The sequence below is a fragment of the Venturia canescens genome, chromosome 10, assembly GCF_019457755.1.
Source record: "Venturia canescens isolate UGA chromosome 10, ASM1945775v1, whole genome shotgun sequence".
NCBI classification, from domain to species: Eukaryota; Metazoa; Arthropoda; class Insecta; order Hymenoptera; family Ichneumonidae; genus Venturia; species Venturia canescens.
In genome coordinates, this window is record NC_057430.1 from 8,552,817 (window position 1) to 8,566,792 (window position 13,976).

The 13,976-nt window shown below is 36.6% G+C and overlaps 1 protein-coding gene across 4 annotated transcripts in view; it reads left to right on the plus strand.

Moving 5' to 3' along the window:
• Trpgamma (Transient receptor potential cation channel gamma) overlaps positions 1-13,976 on the plus strand; it is an 85,886-nt gene that overhangs the window by 44,684 nt on the left and 27,226 nt on the right. For all 4 annotated transcript variants that reach the window (XM_043430242.1, XM_043430243.1, XM_043430244.1 and 1 more), the window contains exon 3: positions 4,905-5,230. In XM_043430242.1, coding sequence (XP_043286177.1) covers positions 4,905-5,230 — 326 coding nt within the window. The remainder of the gene's footprint in view (positions 1-4,904; positions 5,231-13,976) is intronic.

Here is a 13,976-nt window from a genome sequence, read left to right on the forward strand (position 1 = left end):
CAAACTGTGTGATCTGTTCACGATCAAAAAACGCTTGAGGGTTCAACGGGTCGTGAAAACGAATTGCCTCCGCGAAGCCCCGGAATCTCGAGGGGTCGCTTATTTTCTCGTACGTAAAGTTTACGCTTTTCGTTGACATTTCTCGACGCGGACATAATCGTGATAAGCCGCTTGAAAAATGTCACATTTGTGGTTAGCTTAAGCTCTCTGCAATTTACGGTTTTGGAATTTACACTGTGCCAATCAGGATTCATCGTTTCACTGAATTTCGGTGCTCGATCATTATTTTATCTCCGAACGCGCCGACCCTTTTTGGAACTCGAAAAACAATAATTCCAAAGGCAAATTCAAATCGCCATTCCAAGACAATTTGAAATACTTTGCCAGGAAGAACAAGACGTCGATCAGGACTAAAAGTAGTCTATGCTACTCTCTGTCCTTTCAACTATCTCTGTGCGAAAAATCAAGTCGATTGACTGTTTTGTTAGAACGTAAATGAAGGACAATTTTTCGTGTGGAAATACGAATATTCCTGTAAATCTCCCTTGGGAGTTGATTTTTTTCCATTACCAAAAGTAGCCTATCTTATTTTCCGCTCTTTCAACTAATTCTATGCCAAATATCAAGTATAGTTAGGGCGTAAAGGAAGGACAAACGAGCAAACAAACAAACAAACACTTTCGCATTTAAAATATTGGTTAGGATTAGGATATTGCAGATAGCTACATGTACTAAAATTTACGAAACGTTTTTTTACGGTGCATCACAGTAAAATCAGGGTGTCTAACGACCTGAAAAGTCATGGAAATTCTTAAATGTCATGAAATTACACTCGGACCTGAAAAAATCATTAAATGTCATGAAAAATTACCAAACAACCTGATTTTTTAAGATCTCTGCAACGCTCATTGTCATTGTCGATTTTTTGGTTTTCTTCAACATGATTTCAAAATTCGCGGAGTGGCGACAATGTCTGGTTCGTCAATACTCATCATCGATATAAAAACGAATATCGAATGAATAGTTTGTAAGAAAAAAAAAGATTCTTTATTTCAAAATAAAATATCATTTCTTTGTTATTTTTATTGATTTTTTTTATAATTAAAAGATGAATAAAAAGTATCAGAACCATAAGAAAAGTCATGAAAAATTCCTGTTCCTTCACTTAAAAAGCCTTAAAAGTCATGAAATTTCTGTTCTGGTCAAAATTAGACACCCTGAAAATGTCTTTGCCCCAATGTAGGTATCGACCACTCGCTCTCAAATTCCGTAGCAACCTAAATCGGTGATTTACACACTCCAACAAAGGACTGAGCATGTAAAAACAATGGGGAAATAGGCCGATATAGCGACAACGTAGGCCTGTCGTGTCATCCCTATTATATCGCCGCATCCTGGCATAAACATTCGTACGGTAATTTTCCGAGTGCACTTTCGAAGTTCGAGTAATTTCCGAGTATAATATTTCGAAATAAATATTGAAATAATCTTCAAAAGCACGGCAGCTTTAACCAGACATTTCTTTTAGATATACTCTGATAAAAGTTCCTAATTTGAACGATTATTTAACCGGTTGACTGGTGAGCTTTTTTCCAGTTTTTGTGCCAAATCTGGTACGAGCCAATATGTTACCGAAAATCACGATAATTTATTTCTGAGGGTTTTCGAGGTTGCCGATTCCATTCTCATGTGATAAAGCATGAAATTTTCGCAGTGAAAAATTAACAAATTTCACCCTGAACCCTTATTTTTCACATTTTTGGGGGTAGCGAATTTTGCTTGGTTTCGATGAAAGAGTCCAGTGTGATAAAAAAACTAAAAATTTTCATGTCACATAGCATGAAAATCCATTGAAAAAACGAAAAATTTCACCCTCAACCTTCGATTTTCCCCATTTCCAAGGGTAGTGAGGTGAAAATTAAGTTCAAAAATCGACTCAGCGACCCAAAAAACCACTGTATACCAATTTTTGTCCAAATCGGTTGAAAATTGAAAAAGTTATTTCAATAAGTACACATATGATACAAAACCAGAATGGGCCCGACTTTTGTTTGTACATATATGATCCAATACCAGTCAACCGGTTAATGGATAGAAAAATCCAATTTTTTTCCATCATAATATCATGGGAATTGCAGCTCGTCACTGCACTATCGTTACTTAACGGTAATTTTTCAAATCGAATTCTCCCGTGTTCGCTGGAAGGTGGAACTTCAGAAGAAATTTTGGACACGGATCGTGCAAACGTATCAGAAAATCGTTCGATCAAGACACGCATTTATCGAAAGCGGATGTTAGTTGGATCGGGCAACAATAATATCAGTTAAAGACATTTAATCGTTGCAACGATTGTTTTTCTCAGTGTATCAAGGGTTGAGACAACTCCATTGAGGACTTTTATGATCGCGAGCATTCATCGATCGCCTTTTAAAAAAGCCGAAATCGATGGATAAGCGACGAGCGGTTTTTACGTTGCTATTGTGAAATTTCCAATCGTATTGAACACCGACTATCATTTCGACGTCCATATAAACCCGCATCGTTCCGAGTACGCATTCCTCTCAATGGGTTCGACGATATCGTCGCGCGTTTTTCATTCAAAATTGAGGGATTAATCGGGCTCGATCCGTTCCTATCAAGTTCTGTGGCCACATTCGCCTTTTATGCAGCTCCACTTTTTCGTACGCAATCCTCAGTCAATAGAAATTTCCTGAATCATCGTTTTATTGCACGGTTACAATTCCGTCGATATTAACCCGTAGACATTGCACTCGTTTTGAAGTCACACACTCACCACACTGGTGCAAATTTGCACTTTTACTTTTCGAAACTTTTTATTTTATCCACGAATATGTATGGAATTAATGTTACAACGAGACTTTGTAGGGGTAACTATTTCTTAGTAATCGATTACATTTAAAAAAATTTTAAAATAAAGTTTTCTTGTAGAAAAATGGCCAAATTGAAGACAGGAATTTTGGAGTTCTAGACACTTGGAATTTTCGTGGGTGCAAATTTGCACCAGTGTGGTGCGTCTACGGGGATTTGACGTTGAAGGAAAAATATTCCCTTCATAATTTTATCCCAAAATACTTTCTAGCTTACGAATCCGTTGTGACATTTTAATTTTTTTCGTTGAGAAATACGAATTTTTGAACCAGGTACTCGGGGGGGGGGGGGGGGGGGGGGGGTAAAATTATGAAAATTTACGAATGAATCTAGCACCTAACGCCTTAAATACATCATATTAGATTCCCTTTGAAAGGATATAACGTTTGGAGCATGAAAAACAAATGTGTACTCGCTTATCTTTTGCTGTAACTGAAGCACGTTTTCACACAGCGCTAACTCAACACGAAACGCCGGCTTCGTATTGATATTTCGATGGGTTAAAGCAGTTTATCTCTTGGTTTAGGAGTATCGATGGTACAGTCTGACCTTGGTTGATAGAAATAGGCAGTTAGAACCCCGACCTTACTGACTGATGCAGTTTTATGGGGCTTAACTGCCATTTATGGGGCAAAACCAAAGATATTGAAAACAACGAGACAATTGGGAGGGAAAAAAGGACGTTGAAAACTGTATTTTTTTCAGAATATTGTGTATGCTTTTTTTTTTTTTATTAAAATTCACTTATTCGAAGCTCGGAGCACATTGAAAATGAGTCCCATGGAATATGGGAATAAATTTGATCTTATTTTAATGTATTTTTTTCAGTTCCAAGCTTTCTCGATGTCAATCGATATTTCGATATTTTTCATTATGTATTTTGGACCGAAATTTCGGTTTATCATAACGATTTTCTCACTACAGAACAGAAGGCGATAGAGTGTCGGTTTTTTCACTGAACTTCGAACTCGTGATCTTCTACGATAAATAATTTTGCTAACCAGCAATCACAGCGTTAAATGACAAATAGTAATGAAATGTGACGTTTTTAATATTCTTCAAGGCTTTCAGTCACAGGGGGACCGCGACGATCCCACCCTACAAAAAATTATTACCTCAAAGCTTCAATATTGAACGAATTCCACTGAAAAAGGGTATCCAGGGGTTTTTATAGTCACTGATCACGTATATTAAGTCAGATTGTGAAAATTCAAAATGGTGGAACCAATATGATGGACGTGGAATTTCAAATATTTATATTAATTTTTCTAAAACTTTGCACTTAAGGATTTTCGGGGTCGCTGACCACGAACCAGGCATTCGATTTTCAAAATTAAAAATATCGCATCCAATATGGTGAACGTGAAATTAAAAAAAAAAAAAAACACAACAAACAAAAGTGGAGAAAGACACAAAGAAGCCCCGAGGAACGAGTCTCGCATTGGCCTCTATCATAGTTTGTGAATTTTTTTCAATTTTCCGTCCGCCATTTTGAATTTGTCATTTTGTATTATGAATTTTCAAAATCTTATGCCGGGTTCGTAATCAGCGAAAGATTACTTTGAAAATCTGCAAACTCAATCTTGCTTTTAACCCTAGAACGCATGACTGGGGTGTGAGCACACCCCACGCGAACTTCAAACTACGCTCCCGTCCTAACAAGCGACATTATCGACTGATTATCGACGGATTTTTTAATATATAAATTCAATTGAAATTAGTTTTATCATACATCATTCTTTTCGTTATAAAAAAACGAAGAAAATGGTGTAGGATAAAGTCAGTTTAGCATCGTACGACCGGATTTATAAGCAGAAAAAGAGTGGGGTGCGTTCAAACCCCGGTCATGAGGTTGAGGGTATGAAAAAAGGCACATGAGGTGTAGGGTTAAATTCGATGTTAACTATCAAGAAAACCTGAAATTTCATTTAATTGCCCTCATTATGGCGAGGTAAAGAGCTTCGTGCATTGGCGAATAAGAATGCGGTAGGTCTAACGGTGAAAAAATGTTTCAGAGAGCGCGGACGAGAATGAGGAGAATATCGCGGAGTCCGCTAGATATTTGGAAGCCGGTATCGTCACTGGGGAGGAAGTTGTCATTGATGCTGACATGCCAATGACGATGAGAAATTTGACGAGATCATCGATCGGAGCCGGTGGTCGTGGCCAGCACACGGGCCCGGCTACCGGTTTTTTAAGGAGCGTGGGTGGTCTCGGCGCTCCCCATCATCAGCACCAGCTGCAACAGCACGTCAGTTTCGACCCTGAAGCTCCACCACCTCCGCCACCTCAACAGACTATGTGCTTACTCGAGAAGCCGGAAGTCGACAAGAAAGTCAAGGTAAGCGAAGAGACTCTTCGTAAAAAAAAGCTCCAGGACGGGTGGGGTTCGAAATTTCGAATAACCGAATTTTGTAGAATGGTCGATATTTCGAAATGAATAAATTCGTCATGTAAGATTGGAGAAAAATAAGTAATTCGAAATTCTTATTCCCGATCGACTATTTAGCAGATTACGTCTTTAATCGAATATTTTTTCTTTGAATTCGCATTTATTCGAAAATATATATTTCGATAGTTTGCATTTCGAATGCAATTTTTACAGACCGTACGAATGTCAAAAGTTCATATTTTCGAATTCAAAATGGAGAGTAATTGGTTTACAGACAGACCAGAATATAGAGTAGGAAAAAATCGAAAGTGAATTTTTCGAGCCTATAAAACTTAGATATGCGGAATAGCGATAGCTCGAAAAGGCGAAAGTCAAAATGGCGATGTTTAAAACTGGAGATCACGGGTCTGAGTAAGTGAGTGAGTGAGACGCGTGTATTTGGAGCTCCGCTGCATTTCTTTATATTGATCGATCGACTTTCTAACGTTTCGCTATTTTGACCATTCGACTTTTTGGTGTTTCAGTATTTCAACCTCAGTAATATTTGATCTTTCGTTATTATATTTTCAAAATTGTGAATTTTCACAGTATCGCTGACTATAGTAATTTATGAATCGAAAGAGTGATAGTCGAATTTTCGAAAAATCGATATTTTAGTCATCGTTCTATGGGCGATTGTTACATTCTATTTTCGATGTAAAGGTGCTTCGAACCTTGCAGTTTCTGCTTTATTTATTTTCGGCATTCAAAGCTCTAGTCGAATCTATCCGTCTCCATATTATCATTATATTATCGAGATTTTAGCTGTTCAAAATTTTAGTCATTCCAACATTTGATCCCCACCCTCCAGGACGATAAAGAACCATTCGCTTTTTCCGGTTCTCGGCTCATTCGATCTCCTTTTTTTTTGAGGCTCCGAATCAAGCTCCGCGGCTCACGAGTGGAGATTTTCATCGAGGACGTTCGAAACCGTAAAAACAAATGCGTATTTTCTTTCCTATCCTGTGCGAGGGCGGTTTTTTCAATCCCTCGCAAAAAAGTCCTCTTCAAAGCCCTCGAAGACTCCATTAGGGGGAAAAAAATTTTAAAAAGAGCGGGATAATAAAAAGGACAGTTAGCCAGAGGGCGAGAAAAGAGTCGCTCTCTCTTGTGCGTTTCCCCCGCAGCTTCCGCCACAGCTATCCAATCCTCAGGACACTACGCCGAAGCTTTTAACGTCACTTCCGGAAAAGTTCAATCGCTAAAAACCCTAAGGAACGAGCTTTCCTCGGCTCGGAGTCTTTCTCACGTTCACGAAGCACTTTGCAGGATAAATCAACACTTGTACAAGCCTCGCCATATCTCTTTCCTTTGAACTTTTATTTGCTCTCTTCTCATCGTTCCATTTTAATAAACATTTACGATTGCATTTTTCTCAGGAATTCTACAAACGTTTATACTTTTCTCCGCACTCCCCTCAATCTCAAATCGCAAGTAGCAAAACTAATTCGACAGGGAATTTTAAAAGTACTGAATCGATAACAAAAGTACTGACGATTCCAGCTGCTTTGAAAATTACATTTTCATCTTGAATCGCCGCTCTGCCACTCTCATTTCTAATGCATCATTCTCGCTGCAAATGCGTGCCAATTTCTTCCACAAAAAATCGAGTTTTCAAAAAAAAAGTGAACCACGACATTTTTCGATCGTCCGCTCTCAAAGATTAGCCTCGCCGATGAAAAAACTATGAAATTAAATGAAACCACTAATTGAAAGGTCACGAGAGCGAGATTTCGAGCGTTGCACGTTCCCTCCAGCTGCTCATCGTTAGAGAGTGTTATGACATAAAAGAAAGGACCATGGATCATCCGAAAATCGGATGAAATCGACGTCGCATACTTCTTCGGATATATTACATGTCGTTTCCCAAAAATGTGAGTTCCGACACCCGCCTTCAACTTCTCTTCTTTCCACTCGATATTGTATAATATGTCGCCCCAAGTTGATCCAAAGTCGATTACTTCAATGACAGCGCCCCTATGATACGACGTGATCTTGCCTCTTTCGTGTACCGTCTTATAACTATTTCCAGCAGCACCGTAACTCCGTCACACGTCTTTCCTGATACGCCCATCCACGTGTACACGGAACGACGTGCACAGCCACGAGCACAGTCTCGTCGATCCGATACCTCGTGAAAAATGGCTTATTATGGAGAGCTTCCAATCGTTTTCCCGCATGTGAACTCTCGTTGCCATTATCTCATTGCGTTTGTTGACATTCTTGGCAAAAGAAGTTGAAAATTATGATAAATTGGCATCTTTCGATCATTGAACATTTTTTTTCTATTTTTTTTTTTTTTAATGTAAAAAATCAATGCAACAGTGAAATAAATCGAACCGGCGGTTCTGAACTACTTTTGAACCTCCAGTTTGGCTTAAGATGATGGATCAGTCGGTAATCACAACCGTGAGTGCAAGAGAGATAGCTGCAAATTTTGAAAAGGAAATTTTTCCACATCGTTCGTCTGATCGAAAAAATAAAAATGTCATCGGATTTTTGCGATCGTGCTGCGTACGATGACATTTTTATTATTTTAATCGGATGAACGATGTCAAAGAGTTTCAATTTAAAAAATTCGAGGTGTGATTACCGACTGATCTATCATCTTAACGAGACTGCGGAAAAAGTTGTGAAACTTCGGAAAAGTCCGGGAGCGAAAAACGAGAATTCGTTGGTCAGCGATGGTAGAGGTACAAAACGGAGGTCGATCGAAAATGACTTTACACGGAAAATAGAATTAGATCATTAGTAATTCATACTTCGAGTTTAAATGTTGATTGCGTACTCGTGAAATATTCTGTTTTCCCGATAAAAACGCGTCGCATGGTAAATGCACCTGAAAATTCGTTCGACAGATTTTGGGAAAAACAAAAATAAACTCCATCAACCAATAGTTTCCATTCGATGACATTGAGTCTGCTGCGAAGTTGGAATTGTAGATAATTCGAATTCGAGTTTAAACCCTGTTTAAACTCGAATTTAAAAAATGCGTCGAGTTTAAAAAATCGAAAACTGACGACTTTTGCAGAATTTTGTGATTGCGATTGAAACTATAACGAGGGGCAAGGAAATGAAGCGATGGCGAGCCGTCCCTGTGATCGCTTTTAGAACTTTTCGTCGTTTTTTATGAAAAAATCAACTCATTTTTGAAGTAGGTATGAAAAAACGACGGGGCTATTTGGACTGACTGAAAAAAAACTTGCAGACGTCACGAGTGTAGAGACTGGACACGGGAAGATTGAGAAACACGATATCGCCGATCAATAGTAAGCATGGCAAACCTAAAGTGTGTACACACATTAGTAGAGATGAGGGAAAAGGATGCACGATCATCTTCTCGGTCCTCTCGACTAACATGGGAATGAAAAAAGCATGCGACGTACGGGGGAGATCGATCGATTTCCATTTGTTGCTTTGCCGGTCGACCATCCTCGCTAGTCTTTACGCTCATCGCTATAGAGAAGCATAAAAAAACTACCTAATAATTTTTCCCAAGGGGAAAAGACCACGAAAAAGCATAACAACGCGGAAAACAAAAACACCCCAATCGTTCGCTCGAGTGGGCTTTTGTTTACGCCTAACGATGTGGTCCATTTAACGTCAATTTTTTATCCGTCATATATAGAAAAAACTGATGAATAACTTGCCGAATGAAATGAATTTTTGTTGCCGTTTTTCTCGTTGTAAACGCAGCAACGGAAGTCGTTAAGGAGGGTGGCTACGTTCGTCAAATTGATAAGAAATTGATCAAATTTGGCGATAATGTTCTTCAACATCAAGTGCGAAGACACAATTTTTTTCAAAATTTTCTTCTGCTTAGTTATCGAGTAATTACACATTAAAGCAGATTTCTTATGCCCGGAATGTATACCTATATATATGGAAACGCTATGCTTATACACATGAACTTTAGTGATCAATTACTCGATAACCGTACAGAAGAAAAATCTTAAAAAATTTGTATTGTCAAATTTAACTCTAAAGAATATGTTCACCAAATTTTATTAAATTCTTATCATTTTGAAATTTTTAATGTATTTAACATGGTTTAGCATGGCAACATTGTATCGTCTCTAGCCACCCTCCTTAAGATTGAATCATAAATTGCGATTACTTATCCATTTGTGCGTTCTGTTCATTATCCTAACTAAAAAATCCGTGTGGACAATATGGAATTTTGCGAGTTTTATTGTTGTCGTTTTATTGGTATTCTGATTGGCTCTAATACGTCTGAATATGACGTTATCACATACACTAATGACTAATGATAATATTTATGGTCGAATTATAATTTTTATCCTTGAAAATGTCATATACGTAACCAACCATAGCTTGCCTGATCACGATTCCAGCTTGGAAACAAATATGCAAGTTTAGAAAAAATTGAAAGTGAGGGGAGTTTGTTTCCATTAATTTCGAATACGACTTGAAGAGAAGAATTTTGCGAAATTGAAGAATTTGACTAGCCGATATCACATCAAATTGTATGAGAAATTGATGGAACAAAATCCCCGTAATCGAAGGGCAACTACGGAGTCGTTTGTTTTACTCTCGGTGAAAATATTATTTCAGATGTAACCTTTCGGATAATCTCAAAACCAAACTTGTCAATAATGTTCGTATTAAAATTATTTTTATTATTTTTTCAGCATGGGATTCATTTTTCAGACGATAATGTGGTAATGCCTACAGAATAATTTAATAATATACCAATACTATCATTCAAGAATTCATTTAATTTAATTTTCATACACTTAGAGTGGTTAATGTTGCTTAAAAAGAACTTCAAACATGGAATTTCAATTCCCAATTTTTTACTGGATTTTATTGGAATTTTAATAATTGGTGGTTCGAAGATTCTGGATAAACATAGACATATTGAAAAATCTGTGATCCTTTACTAACCTGTAAAATTCCATACGCTTATTCGGAAATGAGAGACACGTAAGAAAAAAACCAACATTTAGTCATCATAATGAAATTATTTTTCGTCTTTTAAAGTGCCTGAAAAGTACAGCTAAAAGGAATAAAATGGTTTTTCAATATTAAAACAATCACATATGAATTTTAATTTTCATGGTATGTATTCATTAGAAAATTGTTTTTAATCGTTCCTTCATACAATCATAATCTTACATTCCAGTCCAGAGCTTATTTCATGTACGAGCAGTTAGATGTAATCAATGACTTAATTTATGTCAGAAACTTCATTAAAGGATAATGAAAATACATTAGAAAGCAGCATTTATTGATTGAAATAACATGAGCATACTTGTCAAAATAACTTGGTGTAAGTTCGGTTAAATTTTTATTTTTTGTATATTAAAAAGGCGCACTTCCATAAACTCAATGACTGCAGACACAAGCTGACGAATCAAAAAATTACTTTGCTTCTCTTTTCATAAGACAAATGTAAGAAAATTATTTATAGGACAAATAACTATAGGAGAAAATTATTGAAAGAGAAAAATGCTGCAAATTAAAATTTGCAAATTGCTTCCTCAAGATGGTCAAGATGCACGATGCTCAAAGCTTACTCTATGAGGTACTATATTTTTCATTTTGGCTTCCTCATAGAGGAAGCTTCGAGCATCGTGCATCTTGACCATCTTGAGGAAGCAATTTGCAAATTTTTATTTGCAGCATTTTTTTGTATACAAGGAATTAATGTATTTTCTCTACCTTCTTTCACGAACTTTAATTTACACTACCGGTCAAAAGTTTCCGGACAAAAGTCCGGAAAAGTTCTCGCACTCTTTTTTGTGCCACGACGCCGCTAGTCAATATATCGGAATGCAACAAGGCGCATTTTAAAGGAGAGACATTTGGCTTCAATTTGGTTTTTTTGAAAAGTTTCTACAACTTTTTTTACGTGTGGTACATCATATTGAAACGGTTCGTTTTTTGGCGTTATTTTTATCGTTTTTAACTGGACCGCGTTTGGAGATAAAAATTTTTGTCCTTAGTTTTGCGAGCGCGTCTTCAAAGGCACAAGCCTCAGCTTTAATTTTGTTTTTGAAAAAGTTTGATTCGATTTTTTTTCTCAGCATTATCTCGTTTTTAGTAAAAAAAGACAAATTTTAGAAATTGACGTGTACCGCGAGAACTATTAGATTTCGAGGGATGTTGCAAGAATACAAAAAGTTGTGTCTGGGATTGTTTTAGTCGCTGGAATTTTTAAAAATTTTTTTTCCAACATTTTTTTTTATCAATTTTTCAGTGGAATCTCAAGTGCATTGATTGTGATAAATCGAAAACAATGGGGGTTTTGATACAATATTAAGATAGAAAACAGTTCCACTTTTCAATTTCCAGATCATTAAAATTTTTTCGAATTTTTTTGGAAATTTTTTTGTTCAAAAATTTTTTTTTTGAACGTAAATTATTTGATCCGGGTTGTGAAATTGCAGATCGTCGTGTTATTATGAATCGAAATTTGATACTCGGCATTATTTCGTGTTTGATCAATGATTACCACAATTGAATGGTAAATGTATGCAACTCCCTATTTCGTTAAAATAATAAAAATGCTCGTCTTTCATCATGTTTAAAAATTAAAATTTCTGTTGCGACTAAAATGCGTTGCTGCCCCCATTTAACTCCGGTAAGATACTTGCACTTCATAACAAGCGATTTGAGATGCTATGGAACGCTCTAGAGAAACGAACTGCAATAAAGACGAAAAACCTAAAAATTTTCAGACAAAAAAATTTCCAAAAAAATCCGAACACATTTTAGTGAACTAGAAATAAAAAAGTGAAACTGTTTTCTGTCTTAATGTTGTATTAAAATCCCCATTGTTTTCGATTTATGACAATCAATGCACTTGAGGTTCCGCTCAAAAATTGATAAAAAAAAATGTTGAAAAAAAAATATAAAAAAATTCCAGCGACTAAAACAATCTTAGACGCAACTTTTTGTATTCTTGCAACATCCCTCGAAATCTGATAGTTCTCGCGGTACACGTCAATTTCTAAAATTTGTCTTTTTTTGCTAAAAACGAGAAAAAAACGAGAAAAACGCTGCAAAAAAAAATCGAATCAAACTTTTTCAAAAACAAAATTAAAGCTGAGGCTTGTGCCTTTGAAAACGCGCTCGCAAAACTAAGGATAAAAATTTTTATCTCCAAACGCGGTCCAGTTGAAAACGATAAAAATAACGCCAAAAAACGAACCGTTTCAATATGATGTACTACACGTAAAAAAAGTCGTAGAAACTTTTCAAAAAAAACCAAATTGAAGCCAAATGTCTCTCCTTTAAAATGCGCCTTGTTGCATTCTGATATATTGACTAGCGGCGTCGTGGCACAAAAAAGAGGGCGAGAACTTTTCCGGACTTTTGTCCGGAAACTTTTGACCGGTAGTGTATCTCTTTGTTTAAATTCATAAAAAAAAACTAAATGACGAGCCATCAGAAAAAACAGTTTGAAACTTTCAATTTTCATCGCTTTTCTATTTACATTGAAATTAAAGAAAATTCCCACAACTTTGCTGGAAAGTATAGAGGAAGTACAGACTTATACACAATATCTTATAAAATTTCCAAAAATTGAAGCGGTTAGACGATTTTTAAAAAAACTCATATTTTCGTAAAATTCAAAATGTCATAAAATTTGAACCGCTCAACCGATATTTCCCAAATTCAATACCAACCTTCCTATTATGATAGTCTATTTATAAAAAAAAAAATTATTAATAAATCTCTAAATTTTCGAAAGTTAGAGCGTCGACACCCTTTTTATGAAAATTTCAAACCGTCGTCAGGTTCGTAATTTTTTACAAATTCTGACAAAATTATCAGAGAGTGAAGAGCTTGTATAGATTAACATCTGTGCAAAACGGTAGCCCTGTATCTCAAACCGTTTCCAAGTTATAAGCGTTTAAATTTTGCAGTGCCACACACACACACACACACACACACACACACACACACACACACACACACACACACACACACACACACACACACACACACACACACACACACACACACACACACACACACACACACACACACACACACACACACACACACACACATCCGGACATTTTTTCTAGATATGATTTTTCGATATTTTGGAACATTTTGAGCACATTGACATTGAATACTGGAAAAAAAAAATGTTTCATCGTCACAAAGCTTCCTCGATGAGGAAGCAAAAAAAATGAATCAAATTCACGGTTATCGGCGAAGTCGGTACACTGCGAGCCAGTTTTAATAAATTTCCATTAAAATCCGTAAAATATCAATGAGTTTGCGTTCGTTAAGGGGAGCATCCGATCCAATCGAATCTCACGTTAAGCGTGCAAAGATGATAAAGTGAATCGCGTGCAAACCTAGTTTATTGCTGCGAGTAAGATGCAGGGCTAGCCCCACTGCTGTTTACTAAATTAAGGTCCCATTGCTCACATTTCCAAAATTTCGAAATTTCCATTGAGTATGATCACGTAGTTTTTAAGATAAATTCGTCGCCTGTTCGATTGATTGTCGAAACCATGAGGAATACACGTGCCAATTTTCTAGCCGCAGTTAAAGTACTGTGGTGGTAGTCGATCAAAACGAACTGAACACCGTCCGAGTTCATTACAGACCTGGAACACATTTTATCATATAGTTTTTGCTTGATAAGCGTAATTTTAGGCTGCCAGATTCT